This window comes from Eptatretus burgeri, chromosome 4 (genome assembly GCF_056783735.1).
Source record: "Eptatretus burgeri isolate ZD-2024b chromosome 4, Ebu_testis_v1, whole genome shotgun sequence".
Lineage (NCBI taxonomy): Eukaryota > Metazoa > Chordata > Myxini > Myxiniformes > Myxinidae > Eptatretus > Eptatretus burgeri.
In genome coordinates, this window is record NC_140964.1 from 57,080,384 (window position 1) to 57,098,659 (window position 18,276).

General features: G+C 42.7%; 2 protein-coding genes across 9 annotated transcripts in view; both read right to left on the reverse strand.

Moving 5' to 3' along the window:
* Nucleotides 1-1,482, reverse strand: part of ADAT1 (adenosine deaminase tRNA specific 1) — a 47,613-nt gene extending 46,131 nt beyond the window's left edge. For 3 of the 6 annotated variants that reach the window (XM_085878178.1, XM_085878180.1, XM_085878177.1), the window contains exon 1: nucleotides 1,252-1,482. In XM_085878178.1, the coding sequence (XP_085734304.1) occupies nucleotides 1,252-1,375 (124 nt within the window). In that variant the 5' untranslated portion in view covers nucleotides 1,376-1,482. The remainder of the gene's footprint in view (nucleotides 1-1,251) is intronic. The other 3 variants (XM_085878182.1, XM_085878181.1, XM_085878183.1) reach the window with 2 other exon arrangements.
* A 3,987-nt stretch (nucleotides 1,483-5,469) lies between these two features.
* LOC147028111 (pyruvate dehydrogenase [acetyl-transferring]-phosphatase 1, mitochondrial-like) overlaps nucleotides 5,470-18,276 on the reverse strand; it is a 55,432-nt gene continuing 42,625 nt past the window's right edge. For 2 of the 3 annotated variants that reach the window (XM_085878175.1, XM_085878174.1), the window contains exons 5-7: nucleotides 17,424-17,666; nucleotides 13,629-13,809; nucleotides 5,470-6,714 (exon numbers count right to left, since the gene is read on the reverse strand). In XM_085878175.1, coding sequence (XP_085734301.1) covers nucleotides 6,496-6,714; nucleotides 13,629-13,809; nucleotides 17,424-17,666 — 643 coding nt within the window. In that variant the 3' untranslated portion in view covers nucleotides 5,470-6,495. The remainder of the gene's footprint in view (nucleotides 6,715-13,628; nucleotides 13,810-17,423; nucleotides 17,667-18,276) is intronic. The other variant, XM_085878176.1, reaches the window with a different exon arrangement.

Sequence of the window (18,276 nt, forward strand, 5' to 3'; positions counted from 1 at the left end):
GATATAGATATAGATATAGATATAGATATAGATATAGATATAGATATAGATATAGATATAGATATAGATATAGAGATAGATATAGATGGAGAGATAGATATAGATGGAGAGATAGATATAGATGGAGAGATAGATATAGATGGAGAGATAGATATAGATAGAGAGATAGATATAGATGGAGAGATAGATATAGATGGAGAGATAGATATAGATAGAGAGATAGATATAGATGGAGAGATAGATATAGATGGAGAGATAGATATAGATGGAGAGATAGATATAGATGGAGAGATAGATATAGATAGAGAGATAGATATAGATGGAGAGATAGATATAGATATAGATATAGATATAGATATAGAGATAGAGAGATAGAGAGAGAGACGCTTCCTTCAGTTGAAATCGTTGGAATTGCTTCAGCCGTCATTGTGCTCGGCACGACGGTGACGTTCATCAACATTGTGAGGATGAACAAAACGACCATCTTGCGATCTCTTTCTCTGGTACTTCAGCGATGCATTTTTGGTGTATTTTTAATTCTTCTTAATGACGAAAAACGTTAGAGAACATGAGGTACGCCATTTATTTAAATGCTTGTCTGCCTTCACTCTGTGGTAGCTTCAAAGCATATCATTTTGTACACATTTCAATAGACAGCCATTTTTTCTTTATCGTACCATCCCAACATTGGGATAGGTCTCTCAATCATGCGGTAACTGGTCTTAAAAGTGGAGAATATGGCGATTTGGTTTTAGTGTTAAACGCCGACTACCATTCCACAACGCGCCATTTCATTTACACATCATGAAGCACCACATGTGGTATGGCTGTTGAGACGAATGAGGGGATGTTGAAGTTGAAGTAGAAGTAGAAGTAGAAGTAGAAGTAGAAGTAGAAGTAGAAGTAGAAGTAGAAGTAGAAGGAAAAGAGGAAGAAGAAGGAAAAGAGGAAGAAGAAGGAAAAGAGGAAGAAGAAGGAAAAGAGGAAGAAGAAGGATAAGAGGAAGAAGAAGGATAAGAGGAAGAAGAAGGATAAGAGGAAGAAGAAGGATAAGAGGAAGAAGAAGGATAAGAGGAAGAAGAAGGATAAGAGGAAGAAGAAGGATAAGAGGAAGAAGAAGGATAAGAGGAAGAAGGAGGATAAGAGGAAGAAGAAGTTTTCCTCCTCCCCCTCCTCCTCCTCTTCTTCTTCTTCTTCTCGAAAGCTGCATCCCTCTCGATTCATTCCCGATCCAAGTTTCCCCACACTCACCTCCTCCGCGGTCCAACACGATCGCTGCAAGAAGGGTCCATTCGCGACCAGTCCGCGGCTTCCCTTGGCGAGGAAGTTGCGAATAGCGCGAATAACAAAGCTGGGCCACTCGGTCCGCTAACATGTCTGATTAACCGGCCGTGACACGGAAGTTGTGCTGTCGTCAAAGCTTTGTAACGAGGTACGAGTCCAGAAATGCTGCTGTTAAATGTGTTGGCCTGTTGGTCTTCAAATGTCACGAGCAACCCATCAATAAAAATAAAACTTTTTTTTTTTTTTTTTTTAGTGTTGTGCAGTTTATGAAGACAGGTTTTATGTTAAAACATATTATATTGTATATGTATGTATATATATATATATATATATATATGTGTATATATAAATCGTCTGTACAGGAATATTATAAGCGCCTTCACAGTTTGTAAGTTTAAAAATCCAGAGGTAGTCATGAACCAGAATGTACTCAGACTAACCCATAAACCATTTTCCTGATTACATGATTTAAAAAATACCCTTTGTAATGGAATTTTGATGTACCATCGATATAAAGTGTAAACCTGCTACTGCTACGGATTACACCGTCAAGGATTACAACAGCTGGACTTAAATTTTAAAGCAGCTCTTGCAATTATTTGTAATAAAGATTAATATTTTAAAATTCTTGTAATCAGGAAAACACTTCGTCGGTTTGCCTGATTTCCCTTCGTAGCTCGATGAATACCCTTTGTAATGGAATTTTGATGTACCCTCGATATAAAGCGTAAACTTGCTACTGCTACGGATTACACCGTCATGGATTACAACAACTGGACTTAAAATTGTAAACCATTTCCCTGCATTGTTTAGACAGCAGTTTGTACACGAGTGTATTTTAAAGCGGCTTTTGCAATTATTTGCAATAAAGAGTAGTATTTAAAAATTCTTGTAATCAGGAAAATACTTCGTCAGTTTGCCTGATTTCCCTTCGTAGCTCGATGAAAACCCACCCTGCCCCCAATGCACAGAGGAGGCCATTCGGCCCATCATGCCTGCACTGCACCAACTCGAGGTTCGGTCGCCTATCTACACATGACACAACTCACACCTACACCAACAAGAAGTCCTGCCAATACCCCTCATGATCCCATACTGTGCCCCTCAATATCCAATGCATGCAGGTACATAACGAATTCCCATTTTAACCATTCCATCCCACGACTACCACTACCTTTCCGGGGAGATCATTCCATACATTATGCCTGGTGTTGGCTTAATGGTTAGGGTAGTGGTCTTGGGATCTGAGAATCCTGAGTTCAAATCCCCCCCTGGCTGTTGAATTAATACCCGGTGGGGTTGACTCTGCCTCTCATCCTTCTGAAGTCGGCAAAATGAGTGCCAGCATGTTGGTATCCTGTGTCGGAGTGGCGACTCATCCAGGATTGTGCCCAATAGCCAAGGAGACTGTTAAGGCAGCACCAATGCTCTGCATTGAGGAGTGTGGTCCCAATGGATGGATGGATTCCATACATTAACCACTCTCTGTCCTCTAAACTGTCCTCTAAACTAAATTAATAAAACTGTCCTCTCATCTTCTTTACCCTCAAGCTATGGCCTCTGGTCCACTCTGCTGAAAAACTCCACTTCACCTATTTTGTCCATAATCTTAAAACATCGCCATCGGACACCGTCGTAAGCACCTCCTTCGTAATGTACAGTCATTTCTCCTTCAGCCATCTCTCACAGCTGGGTCAGGCGAAAGCTGGAATTGGTCTCATACCCCCCCCTCCCCATGGTGAACCCTCTCTGTGGCAGCTTTGTCAATCCTCAGATGTAAGTGATCAAGACTTTGCACAATATTCCAGATGAGGCTTCACTAAATTCCTATACAGTGTCAACACGACTGATATTGATTAATAACTTACTAGCAGGGGTACCCGGCGTTGCCTGGTGCTGTTCTAATCCTATTGGCATTGTGGAAAAATCAAATTTTGGGGTTTTTTTTCTTCTATTTTCTTGTGAGGGCCAAAAACACTTCCCTACACCCACTAAGGAATGGGGCCGTTGATCATTTACTATTACCTTTCACATATAGCCACAAAGGCTTCGGCACTGGAGACTAGAGCAAATATAAATAAAACTCCAATGTTTTTTTTGTCTAAAACACTCCCCGGCACAAAGATCCGTTCGGCCATCTCGAAGAAAAATGGCGAGACACAGACAGACAAAAAATCTCTCTCGTCTTGGTAATACAGGGTGTTTCAAAAAGATAGACACAACTTTGACTTGCTGCCATTTCTTGGTTTTTTGACCGATACCGTTTTTCTCTTCAGGGTTTGGTGGTGTTATCATGGTATTTGTTCCCTGGGATTTCTAGCTCCGTAGCTCAACTATGACATTCACAGTGAAGCAGAAGACAAAAGTGGTGGTTCGGTGGTATGAAAGGAAATCACATGTAGACACCTGTCGGAGGTTCTGCCGGGAATACGACCTCAGAACATGTGATGGACCCACAAATTGTGCCATTCAACGTATTGTGAAGCATTTCGAGCACAAGGGTACAGTGCACAACCAGAGCAAGGGCAACAGTAGCAGGCCAGCATCAGTAACCAAGATTCAAGCCAACATCGACGCCGTGCGGGATTCTGCAGTGGACAGTCCCAAGAAGTCTCACCACTGGCTCTCCCGGGAGCTAGGCATCAAACCAACATCAGCCTGGTGTCTCCTCACTAAGGAACTGAAGCTTTTCCCATACATCATCTCTATTAGGCATAAAGTGAGTCAAGATAACATGAGAAGGAGACTTGATAAGTGCAACTGGCTCAGTGACAGGATAGAGCGGTACCCAAACTGGATCAACCTGATTTGGTTCAGTGATGAAGCCCATTTCCACTTGAACTGTGTCATCAACAACCACAACATTTTCTGGGGGGCAGAACGACCTAAGATCACTAAGAGGTACCTGAAAAGGCCTTAGGTCACATGCTTCTGTGCCTTCAATGCCAGATGGGGGACGTTAGGGCTTTACTGGTTTGAGAACGACAACAGCAGGATGGTGACGATCAACGGTGAATGCTACTGGGTCGTGCTCCAGAAGTTCCATAATGATCTAGTCAAAAAGGTCACCCCAAACCAACTCAGCATGACCTGGTTTATGCAGGATCGTGCACCCCCACATACAGCTGGTGACACCATTACATTCCTGTGGCAGCTATTCAGAAACCGCTTCGTTGCCCTGGGTACCGCTCATGACTGGGCAACCCATAGCCCAGACTTGAACCTTCTGGACTACTGGTTCTGGGGGGGCTTCCAAGGGCTCTGTCTACGCCAACCACTCTGTCACACTGGATGATCTGAAGCAGGAGATGTCAGACTATCTCCAGGCAATGCCACATCAATGAGACCTACAGGAAAGTTGGACAGAACTTTGGAGTCAGGATCAATGCCTGTCTGAACTGTGGATGGGCACACCGAGAACGTCAATTACAAGGATTTTGCGTAAATGCCAATTTCAGACCTTTCTTAGTCACAGGAACTCAGTCTGATTGTACTTGTCAGAAGGGTTTTCACTGCGAAATGTTGATCTTAAAAAGCACTCATCACAGCAAATGCTCATTACACACAAAAAGAAGGAGCAGTCTTTGTTTAAACACATCAAATAGCAGACTTTAAAATGCTGAAAGCAGGGAACTCGGGCGAAGTCGTTGGCGTGTCATCACAAATCCCCATGCTTCCCACCTAAAGCAATGTTGAAAGAGAGCAAAAGACTCCACCAGGAATAACCAAATATCAAATTTAGAGGTTTTTTTTTAATCTTCTGTTTTAACTCAATTGACCCAACTTCCAAAATCCCCACCCCTGGGGTATTTTGGTCAAATTCAAAAAAAAAATCGTGAAATTTTTTTTTTCATGCGTCTTCCAATGCGGATTGCATCTACAAAGTTTCATTTCAAAAATGTTTTTAAATGTGGCCATAATTGCATTTTTTGGTCTTTGACCTTTTGACCTCACCTCAGGGCCCCAAGGGGCAGAGCCAAAAATAACTGCTCTTGCACCTTGACATGTGGTGATCATATCTACCAAGATTGGTGAATTTATGCACAACAGTTTAGAAGATAGCGTGACGGACAAACAGACGAAGCTGATTAAAATCACGTTTTTTTTGCCAAAAATGGTTTGGGATAAATAACCACATACCAACATGCACCAGCACAGGTCGAGTAAATTTAGACAACACCTGAATGGAGGGATCCAACTTTGATTTATTCTTTCTTGCCAAGAATGGTCAGGATCATCACATTGAAGTCAAATCGGCTGTAAACCAGGTGTGATGTCAGAAACTATACAGAGTAGCATGTCACGAAATGACCTGAAAGCCAAAGTGTGTTTTTTTCGTTCATAGGAGAAACCTGGACAAAATACAACAATTGCAGCTATCACACTTCTTAAATATTTCTTCTTTCTTCATCAAGAGTGGCATCAGCAAAATGTTAACTCATACCCACTGCTTCATTTAACCAACAGCTGGCCAAATGTTAACTCATACCCCACTGCTTCATTTAACCAAAATGTTGCCAAATGTTCTCATACCCCACTGCTTCATTTAACCAAAATGTAGCCAAATGTTAACGCATACCCCACTGCTTCATTTAACCAAAATGTAGCCTTATTTGAGATAAAGCTGCATTTGCATTAAAAAAGACTTTTCATAGAGCCTGGAAGGCACAAGAACCAAGCTGAAGAGTACAGCATTGGCCTTAAAGGGATCCCCGGCTTTGTGTCAGAACTTGCAAAGATAATTAAGGAAACGCGTACTTCTACATGATAAATAACAACCTCACGATAAATAACAACCTCACGAACAAAAACGAGTTGATCTCACCTATGCAGGAATAACATAAAGTTTCATAAAAATGCACCTGACACCTAACACTAGTATAACGTGCAAATGCAAACAAAACAAACAAACATGCAAACAGATGTTCAACTGCATATCAAGATAAAGCTTTGCTGAACCACAAAGTCACAGCTTTACAAGGTGCTGATGAAAGTTACAGTGTTGCACACACTACACATGTCAAAGTATGTTCAACTTCTACAATCTCTTAGGCAGCCAGTGTTTTTGACACAGATGGCTTTAACAAGGCATGGAAGAAGTTAGTTTATTTCAAGACTTTCAACCAAAGAGAACTTGACAAATGACGAGGTAAAAATTTGTATCAACCACTGAAAAAAACAGAACATGAAGCTCGTAATACTTGATGGTTATCATTGATGCCGATTGAAACCATTCGGATCCAAATAAATCACGGTGACTGTGATATCATCTCTGTAAACCCGAGTGAGGTCTTCTGGTAAGCTAAGTGAGCGAGCAAGTCTCTGGGGATCGACCCCACCCCAGTCATCTCGGCCAACTGTATGTCTGACCAACATTGTGGCCGAGTTCCGGTCTCCACCTGTGGGGTTTTCACTTGCCTCACGTCGAGCCTGTTGGGAGTAGGGGGGAGGGAGAGACAGAGAGTAAGGGAGAAGGGGTTGAGGGTGGTGGAGGTTACAGGAAGTGAAGATCATACAGAAGGGTAGGAGTAATTGAGGAAAAAAGCATTTTGTGTGATGCAAAGAAACGACTATAAGAATTTAAGCTTAAAAAGCTGAAGAGAAATGTTGGACTAGAACTGCACTCGTTGGAGTGCATACCTCTGCCAGGCTTAACAGTTTATGTTTTGTATCCCACTGATAGGCCAGATCTGCATCCAGACCTGAACTAAAATCTAAGCGGCTTGTTCTTGTCACCTACCCAACTCATCCACCAAGTTTTGTCATAATCCGTCCATAACTTTTTGAGATATTGTGCTATACTGTATATTGTTTTTGGCCCTATCTTTCAATTGCGTATAATCACTTAAATAATTCCAGAATTCAGATCTCAATCTTCACCAAAATCTAATCAATTCGTTTTTGTCACACACCCAACCTGTCCATCAAGTTTTGTCCAAATCCATCCATAACTATAGGGTGCCCCACAGAAAACCAGGAAATTTAGTACAGTTTATTTAAAACAAAACAAAAGCAAACTTAGATGTAGTGTAAAACAAAGATACACTTTATTTATACGTTAGTTTATTGATATGGTAAAATACGGCAAAATAAATCTCAAAATCTCAAATTTCCTGGTTTTCTGTGGGGCACCCTGTATTTGAGATATTCTGCTCACAAACAAACAGGGATATATACTGTATATATATATATATATATATATATATATATATATATATATATATATATATATATATATATATATATATATATATATATATATATATATATATGTAAACCCCCGTCCACCTTTGCTGGAGAGGGTAAAACGAAGGTAGGAGACATGTGCTTTAAAAAGTACAAATGTTAGGGTGCTTGTCGGCTATCACCGCCAACTTGGAAGGGTGGGAAAGAGTGTTGGCACTCATATAAAGTTCACGAGTCATATTATTAGGTCATCTCTTCGAGCATGACCTAATAATATTGGTGTTGAGAGGAGAGGTGACGATCCGTCTGTCTGTCAGTCCGTCCACAATGAAGTTGAAGCGGGAGATCTGGTCATTAGTGATCCTAATAGAGGTCGAGGAGACGTACACGATGGTATGACTTTCAAGGTCACCGAAGGTCAAGGTCAAGGTCACGAGGCCTTTGAAGTTGTGAAAATGACGATTTTCAAATTCTATCTCCTCCGCCATTTCTCAAGCGATCTTGAATTTGATTATGGCATATGAATCTATGGGACAATATCTAAATTTTGATCAGGCCGGATTTTCGATATTCGCTTTGGTTTTTGTGTCACGTGACTTCAAAGTTGGCAAAAAATGCGAAAATGACGATTTTCATGTGAAAATGACGATTTTCAAAATCTGTCTCCTCCTACATTTCTCAAGCGATCTTGAATTTGATTGTGGCATATGAATCTATGGGACAATATCTAAATTTTGTCAGTCTGGATTTTCGATATTTGCTTTCGTTTTCACGTCACGTGACTTCAATGTTTGCAAAAACTGCCCTACCTTCAGGAGGCTATATATTTTCTCGCAGAGATGACCGTCACTCCCGCACGGGGGTAATTTTTTTTATTTAGAGTTAAATTTTAGTCGAATGATAACCAATGATTTGTTAAATATTGTTACGGATTTTCGAATCCAGTCTGATGAATGCATCCACACATCCAGGTCCTCAGACAGTTATTTCCTTAAATGCATGTTCAGATTAGCCCCATCCTCATGTCTAATGGGTTCTTAAATGTGATGCGTTGAGAAGGGTAAAGGATAGATCCCCTCTCTTATGGGAAGCTTTTTTCTTTATGACAGACACGTTCACACACATTTCTTTCACGAGCTCTGAAGCCCGCCCTCATTTTTCCTCAGCAGCGTTCTTTTGCGAGCTCAAACGCCCGCCTTTTTTGAGAGCGTACGGGTCGTCATGGTAACCGTGCCCCAGTGGGGTGGGGTGTGCTTGGGGCGGACGGCACCTCACGGAAAGGGCCCACCCTCGTTTTTCCTCAGCAACATTCCTTCGCGAGCTCCGACGCCCACATTTTTTGAGAGCGCACGGGTCGTCATGGTAATCGTGCCCCAGTGGGGTGGGGTGAGCTTGGGGCGGACAGCACCCTGTAGAGACACCCCGAAGATATAAAAAGACGTTTTGTGAGGAGAGACGATCTGTGAGGAGAGGAAAAGGTGAAAGAGGGACGTTCTGAAGCGAGATAGACATTCTGTGAGGAGATACATTTTGAGAGTGGGGAAAAAGCGAAAGCGATACGTTCTGAAGCGAGAGAGATATGTTCTGAAGAAGAAAGATATATGTTCTGAGATAATAAAAAAGCGTGAACGAAAGAGGTACAAGAGTGAAGCGAGCAAGAAGCGGGTGTCGGCGCGCAAAAGAGGAGAAGGAAGCACGCGTGTGGGTGTCTAGCCAGCGCCAACAGCGAGACGGTTCGTCCTGCCCAAAGCTTCGGCAAGCGAGCGTGTGGACTGGTGTTCAAGGCTGCCCCGCGAGAGGCTGTACGACAAAGCTGGGTGCTGGCAACAGACATGACACGCACACACACATTTCAGAACGTTTTTGCTTCACGGACGACTTTCTGGTGAGCGAGACGATTTTCTCCCCCTCCCTCCCCCGGAATGATCCGTTGGGTACCCTTGTCTGTGTTTAGCTGTAAGTAGGTCAACCCCCGTTAAGCTTCTGCTCTTTGTCTCTTTCCTGGCATTTTGATTGATTTTGCTTTGAAATTCTTTATTTACCTCAGCAAATAAAAAGGTTCTTTTCATTTATTTATTTTATTATTAATAAATTATTTGTCGATTTCCAATCTGTCCGTGTTTGTCCTTTCCTTCCATTGGTCTAGTATTGTTCGAACTGAGATAGACTGGGAGGTAATTATCACATATTTGACCCAAAAATCGTCGGCACGCACCAGAGGTTAAAACGCTCGGCCACCCAAATTAAAATCTCATCAGATAATATTGGTGCTTTGCCGAGGGCATGCTCCCCACTCAGGTAACCACGTGACCTCTAGTTAAACGGAATAATTAGACGGCGGACACTGGAACTCGTGGTTGTCTGGGTGGCGTTCGTGGTTCTACAACAACCCACCGTACCACAACGTTAATTGTGAGCGGTGGCCCCAGGTCCGGCTCTATCGAGGACAACCGGGGATTAATCCCCCAGAGTGACAAGCTGGTGTCTTGGTAACCGTCACTATATTGGTTTAATATTGGTATGACTTTCAGGAGTCCCAAAGAGACACTCACATAGTTAAAGCTAGTTATTTCATAGTATACTGTCTCGTTTAACTGTTTAAAGCCTGTGTTGAAAGGTCTGCATTGCAATTGTGTGGTTAGAAATGTAATATGTGTTATTTTCCTTTTCCAAAAGCCATATGCCGCATCACACAACACCACAAGTATATTCTTCTCACAGCCAACCCCGAAACTACTTCAAACAGATTTCATGAACGCCTGAGAATGTAAATCATGCCAAAACCAAAGGTCACGATGACGGCGAGCCAAGGAGTTTTGGTGGAAGGAGCTGTTTCTTTCGAGAAAGGAGGAGAAAGACTGAGAGATATGAACACTCGGAAATTTGGAGCTTGAGTGTTTCCAGACTGTGAGGCTGATCACTTCTTCTTTTTCTTCTTCTTTGCATGCCCGTGAGGGCCCTTTGCATCCTTTGCGTTCTCTGTCCTTTCTTTTTCTTTGCTCACTCGTTCTTGTTTCTTTCTTTCGGGATTTGGAGCGCTTTTCATTGTTACGTTTGGAGCGACTCGATAGCCACGTCCTCTGGTGGCACAAATCCAACCTGAAGCGTTTCTTTTTGCCACTATCCTTCACGCTTTATTTATTCATTTCTCGCCACATGCTTGGTTTACTTTCACTATTTGTTCTTCGTTCTTTCCGCCATCTTCTGTCTCTGTCATTTTGCTATCTTCCCGAATTCTTCGCCTTCTGGTCTTGTGCACCTTCGCCTTCAGGTGCCCACATCTGCCAGCTGCGTCGCTGGACCCTCTGCCTAATCTACATTGGCCTGCAAAAGTATTCACACCCGACCAATAATGCTACGTTGAGATGAAATGCAAATTATGTGGAAACAATTTTTCCAAATTAACTTTTTTATTCTTAACTGAAGAGATCAAACTAAACATTGCTGGAGTTGAAAGAGGTTACATGTCAGTAATACCTGCAAAAAACGTATACAAGTCAAAATTCACTGGTTGCAAAAGTAATCAGCCACTTAGGTCAGTGCTTGGTGGAAGCATCTTTTGCAGCATTGACTGTGATGTGTCTTTTTGGGTAGGTTTCTACCAGCTTTGCACAGTGAGATGGTGAAATCTTTGCCCATTCTTCACGTGAAAATTTCTCTCCTTTTGCCAAGTTTGATTGGGATCGTTGATGGACTGAAATCTTCAAGTCTCGCCAGAAATGTTCATTTGGGTTCGTCAGAACTTTTACTGGGCCACTCAATAACATTTATTTTCCTCTTATTCCGCCACTCGAGTGTGGCTTTAGCTTTGTGCTTCGGATCATTGTCCTGTTGAAATGTGAATGTCCGACCCAGTTTTAGATTCATGGCTGACTCGAGCAGGTTTTCATCAAGGATTCTCCTGTACTTTGCATCTTCCATTGTCCCTTCCATCCTGACAAGCTTGCCAGCCCCTGCTGATGAAAAGCAGCCCCAGACCACGATGCTGCCACCACCACTATGCTTGACAGTAGGGATGGTGTTGACTGGATGATGTGCAATGCTAGGCTTGTGCCAGACGTAACATTTTAATTTAAACCAAAAAGTTCAATTTTGTCTCGTCTGACCACAAAGGTTTTCTCCACATGACTGCAGTGTCATTAAGATGTTTTTTTCGCAAGCTCAAAACGAGCTTTTAAGTTCGTCTTTTTCAGTAATGGCTTCTTTCTTGCCACCTGTCTATAGAGGCCAGCTTTGTGAAGGAAGTGGGATATTGATTGATGAACACTGACCACCAACTTGGAAATAGAGCCTTGCAGATCTTTCAAAGTCATTGTTGGATTTACAGTGACATCCCGAACCAGTTTCCTGCTTTCCCGGCTGCTGAGTTTTGATGATCGACCTGATCTGGGTAGAGTCTGGATGGTTATGATACATTTTTCACTCCTTAATGATGGATTTCACCGTACTCAAAGGGATAATGAGTGGCTTTAAATCTTCTGATAACCCCTCTCCTGAACGGTGCTTCTCCATCACTTTATGTCTGACTTCTTTGGAAAGCTCCTTGGTCTTCCTGCTTGCCTAGTTGGTTGATCAAGTGAGTTGCACCTTAAAACTCCTTCGATAAGTGGGGGAGATACATTTTAAAGTTAAACTACCGATTACATAGGGGTGAACCCTATTACACTTATTTTGTAACCTTTCAAATGAATAAATTGCTCCTGAAGTGATTTAGGGTTAATTAGGCATAGGGGTTGAATACTTGAGAATGATAATATGTAACTGAGAATCATTTGATTTTCTTTGTTAATCTAACTTATTCACATTTCATCTACATTTGTTTTATCTTTCTCACTTTGGAATAGTTTGTGGACTGTATATTAAGTTTTATTTGAAAGCATCATGAAATAAGCTCAGTTGGCATTAAAACATGAAAACTTTAGAGGGGAGGTGAATACTTTTGCAGGCCATTGTATGTCACCCGGGCGTCCCACCAAGAGACACGTTAGACACACCACGAGTGAGGTCACTGACCCACGGGAAAACGCTGGAGCTACAGCTGTACGAGAAGTGGGAGAGGAGCGGAGCATGGAGGATTCCGGTTTCAGTCATGACGTGGGAGCCAGAATCAGCCAGCAACACTGGCCCCACTAGACTGGTGTGAGATGTGCAGGGGTGCGTATTGTCCCCATCTATCTCTTTCTGTTCTCATCTCATCTTACTTGCCAATCACGTATCTCTCCCTTCCATATCGGATGCATGATGTCACTGTTGAGGTTCTGAAGGTGGGTATGCCATGGAGAGGATAATTTGGGTATGTATATGTGCTGTGATTAATTGTTGTACATACATGCCACTTGATCGTTTTCTCTCCTTGTAAATACTTGCATTTTTATGACTGTGACTAAAAGCCATTTCCTCAAGAAACTGTGCCCTGACTTATTCTGCCTGTTCTGATGGCAGCATAAGACCACTGAGGTGTTTGCCAGCGCTAATTGGTTACCCAAGTTAGATCTTAGATGCAGTTACGCAACGTTGGTTCCGCTTGGCCGACTGACCAAGGTCTATTGCGTGACCGCCGGCACAGTACCCGCTCACACTTGAGTTTTTGTGTATGGTAACACGACTCTGGGCGTGGGATCCTGTGCGAAGTTCTGGGACCATTGGCGATCGTGGTCTATTAAAAAAAAAACACGTTTTCCTCTCGGAGTTATCCAGAGGTGACGTCCATCAAAATATCATTGCCTTTTCACAGTCATGATTATATAATGAGAACTGAATCACTTCTAATTACTTTGAGGATGTACATATGAGGGTATAAAACAAGTTGCTGCAACGTGTCCAAAATAACATCAATCATCAAACATCAGTATTGCAAGAGTTTTGCAATAAATAAACTGCAAAGGAGTTTATGAATGATGAACACACATGAAATACGATACCAATGCTTTTGTTGAAATTATGTCAATTGGTTACAAGAATGAGCAACTCATTTTCCTTCATTTAGAGTTGGTTGTGATCAAATGACGATCTGTGAAATGTAACTGTAGATCATCGGTTCGAATGCAAAAGTGATGTTTTACCCAACCATTCAAAAATATTTTAAGGTGAAACAAAATCACAGATCTGCTAGTCATTGATCAAAGAAAGTCATTAATGTGAAGTTGCTGATGGCTTACTTTAAGCTTCTGTAGCATATCCCCAAGGGTAAGGGAGCACACCAAAGGGTTTGGTGGTGGAGCAGGAATAGCTGGTGCCTGGTCAAGGTGCTCTCCCACAAGTCGTACAACATCCTGACGATGCAAGACTTCCCAGAGGCCATCAGTTGCTATCACGACAAAACGGTCTTCAGGACCCAATCTAGGATGCCAAAGAAGCACAGAAGTGGAAAGCATGCAGAAGGTGGTCTCATTAAAATAAATTCTGAGAAATACAGGAAATTTAGGTAGAGGAAATTGGCAATTCTATTCCTGCAGTCTCACTGCAGTGCCATGATGGTTGACTTAATTGGATTGCCATGCTCAATATTTCCAATCATAATTTTCTTTATCTTCTTATTCTTCAACTAGCAGATTTGCCTGGTGTTGCGTGGGAAGAGAAATGTGAATAAGTAACACTTTGTAACCAATCACAAAAACTGATTCATTGATTGGCTGATTAGAGCTCTGTTTCAATTTCCACGTGCATCCGTCCCTGAATATGTCTGAAGAAGAAGATGTCTGAATACAAACGACTTTGCATTTTGAATGCGGACGGGCTTTCCATGTTGCATTTCCTCTTAGTGCGATGCTGTATATCATTCACATTTCAGCATCTAAAAACGCTGTGATGAAAATCCCATTAACAATGTCCCCCTCCTTGTTCCTTACACCGCCTAATTTTATTTTAACCCAAAGCAGATGCGGACGTCCCTTGCAGGGGCGGGACGGGATGGGCCGAGGGTGGGGGGGGGTAGCTTTCAAGCTTTATATAAACCCAAATCGGCATCACCTCAATTCACCATTTCAAATCATTCAACACCCCACCCCCCAACCCCCACTCCATCATTGGGTTAGGTATGGGAGGATGTGCTGGAGCAGTGTAATAGTGGGGATATGTAATAGTGGGAATGAATTTACTGATGCAATGGTGTTTGAACAGTAATCGCAAATATTGACTGAGGGCTTGCCATTGGATTGGGAGGGGGCGGGGTTGGGCGGGGGGGGGGGAGAAGGTGAGGACACATTTACTCATGCAAAGAGCGTGTTGTGGATTTCAGATTCAGATCCGAGTAATGCACACAACATACAGGTCCTCAGACAGTTATTTCCATAAATGCATGTTCAGAGTAGACCCATCCCCTTGTCTGGTGGGATTCTAACTCTTTGATGCGTTGGAGAAGGGTAGGGAACAGGGTCCTCTTCTTTATTATGAGATAACCTTTTCCTCTTTACGACACGTTCATGATGTATGATTTTAAGTCAGTTTTCGTTTCTGCATGAGCGATATTCACCGTTTGTGCACACAATAAGATAGCCGTGAGCCCAACGGATACTCGTTCTATTCCATATCCATCAAGACACATTTGCTTGGAAATACACGATTTATTTACACATTTTATTTTGGTTATCATTTTCACATTTGACTTACAGGACAATTGAGTCATTAAATCACACTGCAAGCTTTTCCTGAACAGTTCATTCTGACGTTCAAACATGGCTGTGGTCTCGGATCATTTACCTCAGGACCCACCTTTTTCCATTGATGTTCGACACTCGCCTTCTTTTTTAATCGACGTTTGACACCCACCTTCTTCCATCGGGATCGACACCCCATTCAGCAGCTCTATGGACGTTAACTGGCTCTTATTCGTACAGGCTGAACGAAGAGGTGATAATTGCCTGTTGACGTTTTGTGAACGCTTCATGTTTTCGCTCGGTTGTTCCGGCAAATAGCTGCTTTCTGGCGTTCATCCAGCACCCCGAACATGGCATCACAAGCCAGGTCTGTATTAATTGGGAGTTGCATGATTGCATCTCATTTGATGGTCAGGAGAGAATGACCGCAAGAATAGATGGTTGGAGGTCACGTGCAGTGATGCGCCAATAGGCAAACTGGATTTGTATGAAGTCTGCTTGAGGCTCCGCCCACAATGGTCACCTATCAAAGGACAGCAGGACTGCCTTGTTGAGGGTTGGTAGGAGATCCTGATAACAGTTGGTCAGAGATCCTGATCAGAGTTGGTGAGAGATCCTGCTGATGGTTGGGGACAGCTCCTGATGGTTGGGGACAGTAGCAACGGCAGTTGGTGACAGTTGGACCATTCCTGCTGGTTCTGCTCAGTACCTGGCTCTTGGCATACCTGGTTCCTGGGGGTGACGATGTGACGTCAATTGGTGTTCGAGCCTGTTTGCGGGTGGGGTGCACGACGAGGGAGGGTGCTGGCAGCGAAAACGAGCCAAGCTGTGGAGAGCTCATTTGCGGAGGTAGACCAAGGCACGCTCACACATTTTGGATTATTTTAGCAGACGCACAACTTCTGCCTTGGTAAGCCAAGAGCAGATTTTTTTCCCCCGTGAATGGTCTGCTGGGTACCCAACTACCCATGTGTCATCTTTAATTGTTAAGTAGGGCATAGTGATAAGCATCTGCTCTTTGTCCATTTTTTCTAAAATGCTTGTTGAATTGTTTATTTGTGTGATATTATTTTGTTGATTGAACATTTGATTGATATGAATTCATCCATTAAATCGACAAGAAAAGAAAAAGTTCTTCAATTTATTTATTTTTCTTAACAATAAATTCCTTGTTGACATTTCAACCTGTCCGTGCTCGTCATTTCCTTCCATTGATCCAGCATTGTCCGAACCTAGATAGACTGGGAGATTATAATTCCCAAACTAATTAACCTGTCATCATCGGCGTGCACTAGCGGTAAACGCTCGGCGCATTACTTAAGATCGAATCAAGATAAGATTGGTGCATCGCCGAGGGCTCGTTCCCCGGTCAGGAGGCCATGTGGCCTCTAGTTAAACAGAAAATTAGACGGTGGACACTGGAACTCGTGGTTAACTGATTGGCGTTTGTGGTTGTTAAGCAACCCACCACATCACAAAGTTAATTGCGAATGGTAGCCCCAGATCTGGTTCCTCTGAGGAGAAACGAGGATTAACCCGCTCCTAATACACTCAATACCCATGGCTGTAACAAGTGTTTAACCTCAGCATTGCCCAGGTAAAAAAGGAAATTGTATACCCTCTGCCACCACACCACCGGGTGATGCTACACAGTACACATTTACATGGAGAATTTACGCCCCTGCCCCTCCCGCACCCCCGCATGAGGCCATGGCCACATAGCCTATGTTACCCCCCCCCCCCTGCCACACACACACACACACAGTTGTATTTGTACGTCGAGTTTGGAGTTTGTAACTTAAAAGATATGGCTGTGCATGCAGAGAGAGCGAGAGAGCGAGAGAGAGAGCGAGTCAGTTGCCTGGAGCAATGATTCTGGCCCAAGTCTTTCTGGAACTGGCTTGTCAGGCCTTACATTCGACTGTAGTGGTAATTTGGCCAGGGTGCCAGCGATAGCTAACTTACTCTTCCGGAAAGACACCACGGTATCATTAACATCTAACAATTCTCAATCTCCCACTGTAGGCAGATGGGTCTTCAAGCTTAACATCCTTCTGATAGATGGCACACAAACTGATGCCTCGCCCTGCATGTGAAATACCATGGTGATATCGTTTATAGCTGGGTTTAGATTCACACCAAGGCGAGACAGCTCAAAGGTGAGTGCAAATAACTCTAAGCTTTCCTGCAGTTCCTCAAAAATAACATTTAAATGTAGAAACTAAAGCATTACCATTGCGACAAGAAAAACAAGTCATAGCTGATAAAATATATAATATGAAATCTGTGATGGAACATGTCACTTGAATTTTATCTGGGAGAGGAATAATTTTGTACAGTTGTTCATCAGGTACTTACTGGTGATAAGTGATTTCAGGTTCAGCAGTAAGGTAAGGGGGTGTGTGGTAGTCAGGAAGAAAAAGGTACGGCTGTGTAGCCACACCCGAGTGCAGACCAGACTCTTCAATGACTCGCTTTTGTAGTTCCAAACTCCACTTGAAGCGGACATCTCCAAAGGCACGGAAAGGCATCAGCAGGCCAAGTAGCCTACCTTGCTTTACCACAGTGTCACACTCTTTCACTGGGTGCTCTGCTTGCAGCCTTGTACAACAATGTGTAAAAAAAAAACAATAAAAAAAACATCCATTATGGATACCAATAGATTACAAAATCCAAGACAAGAACTTCCAAAACGATTCACACCATGGCATTCACAAAATAAATACACAACAGAAATGTTTGACAGAAAGGGTCCTTGGCACAAAGTGGGAACCACAAGCCACAGGACGTTTGCCATCGACCAAACTTTCATACAGTGATGGCATCACAGGTGCTGAATTGACAAGATGAATGGTTTCTATATCACAAATTCTTCGCTTGTGTTTGTGTGGTATGACGTGATGTTAACGCTTGCAAGTATACGATTCAATATGGTATGAAATGTTTGTTATACGTAACTGCATTGTTTGCTGAGGTGAGATGTTCATTCATAAAGTTGATTTGTGTAAAAAGGCGACAAATTATAATGTTGTAGCCAGACTTTAATCTGGGTAGAAATAACGCCAGGGTTCCAGAGATTTCTGGTTACTTCTGGAGATTGAATCATCTAGCACGTTTGAGCAGTTTGTGGAGGATAGACTTGGGGTTGGAGGGATACTGGCATACTACCATTGTGAATGTTCTCTCTCCGAAGATACATAAATAGGAAAGT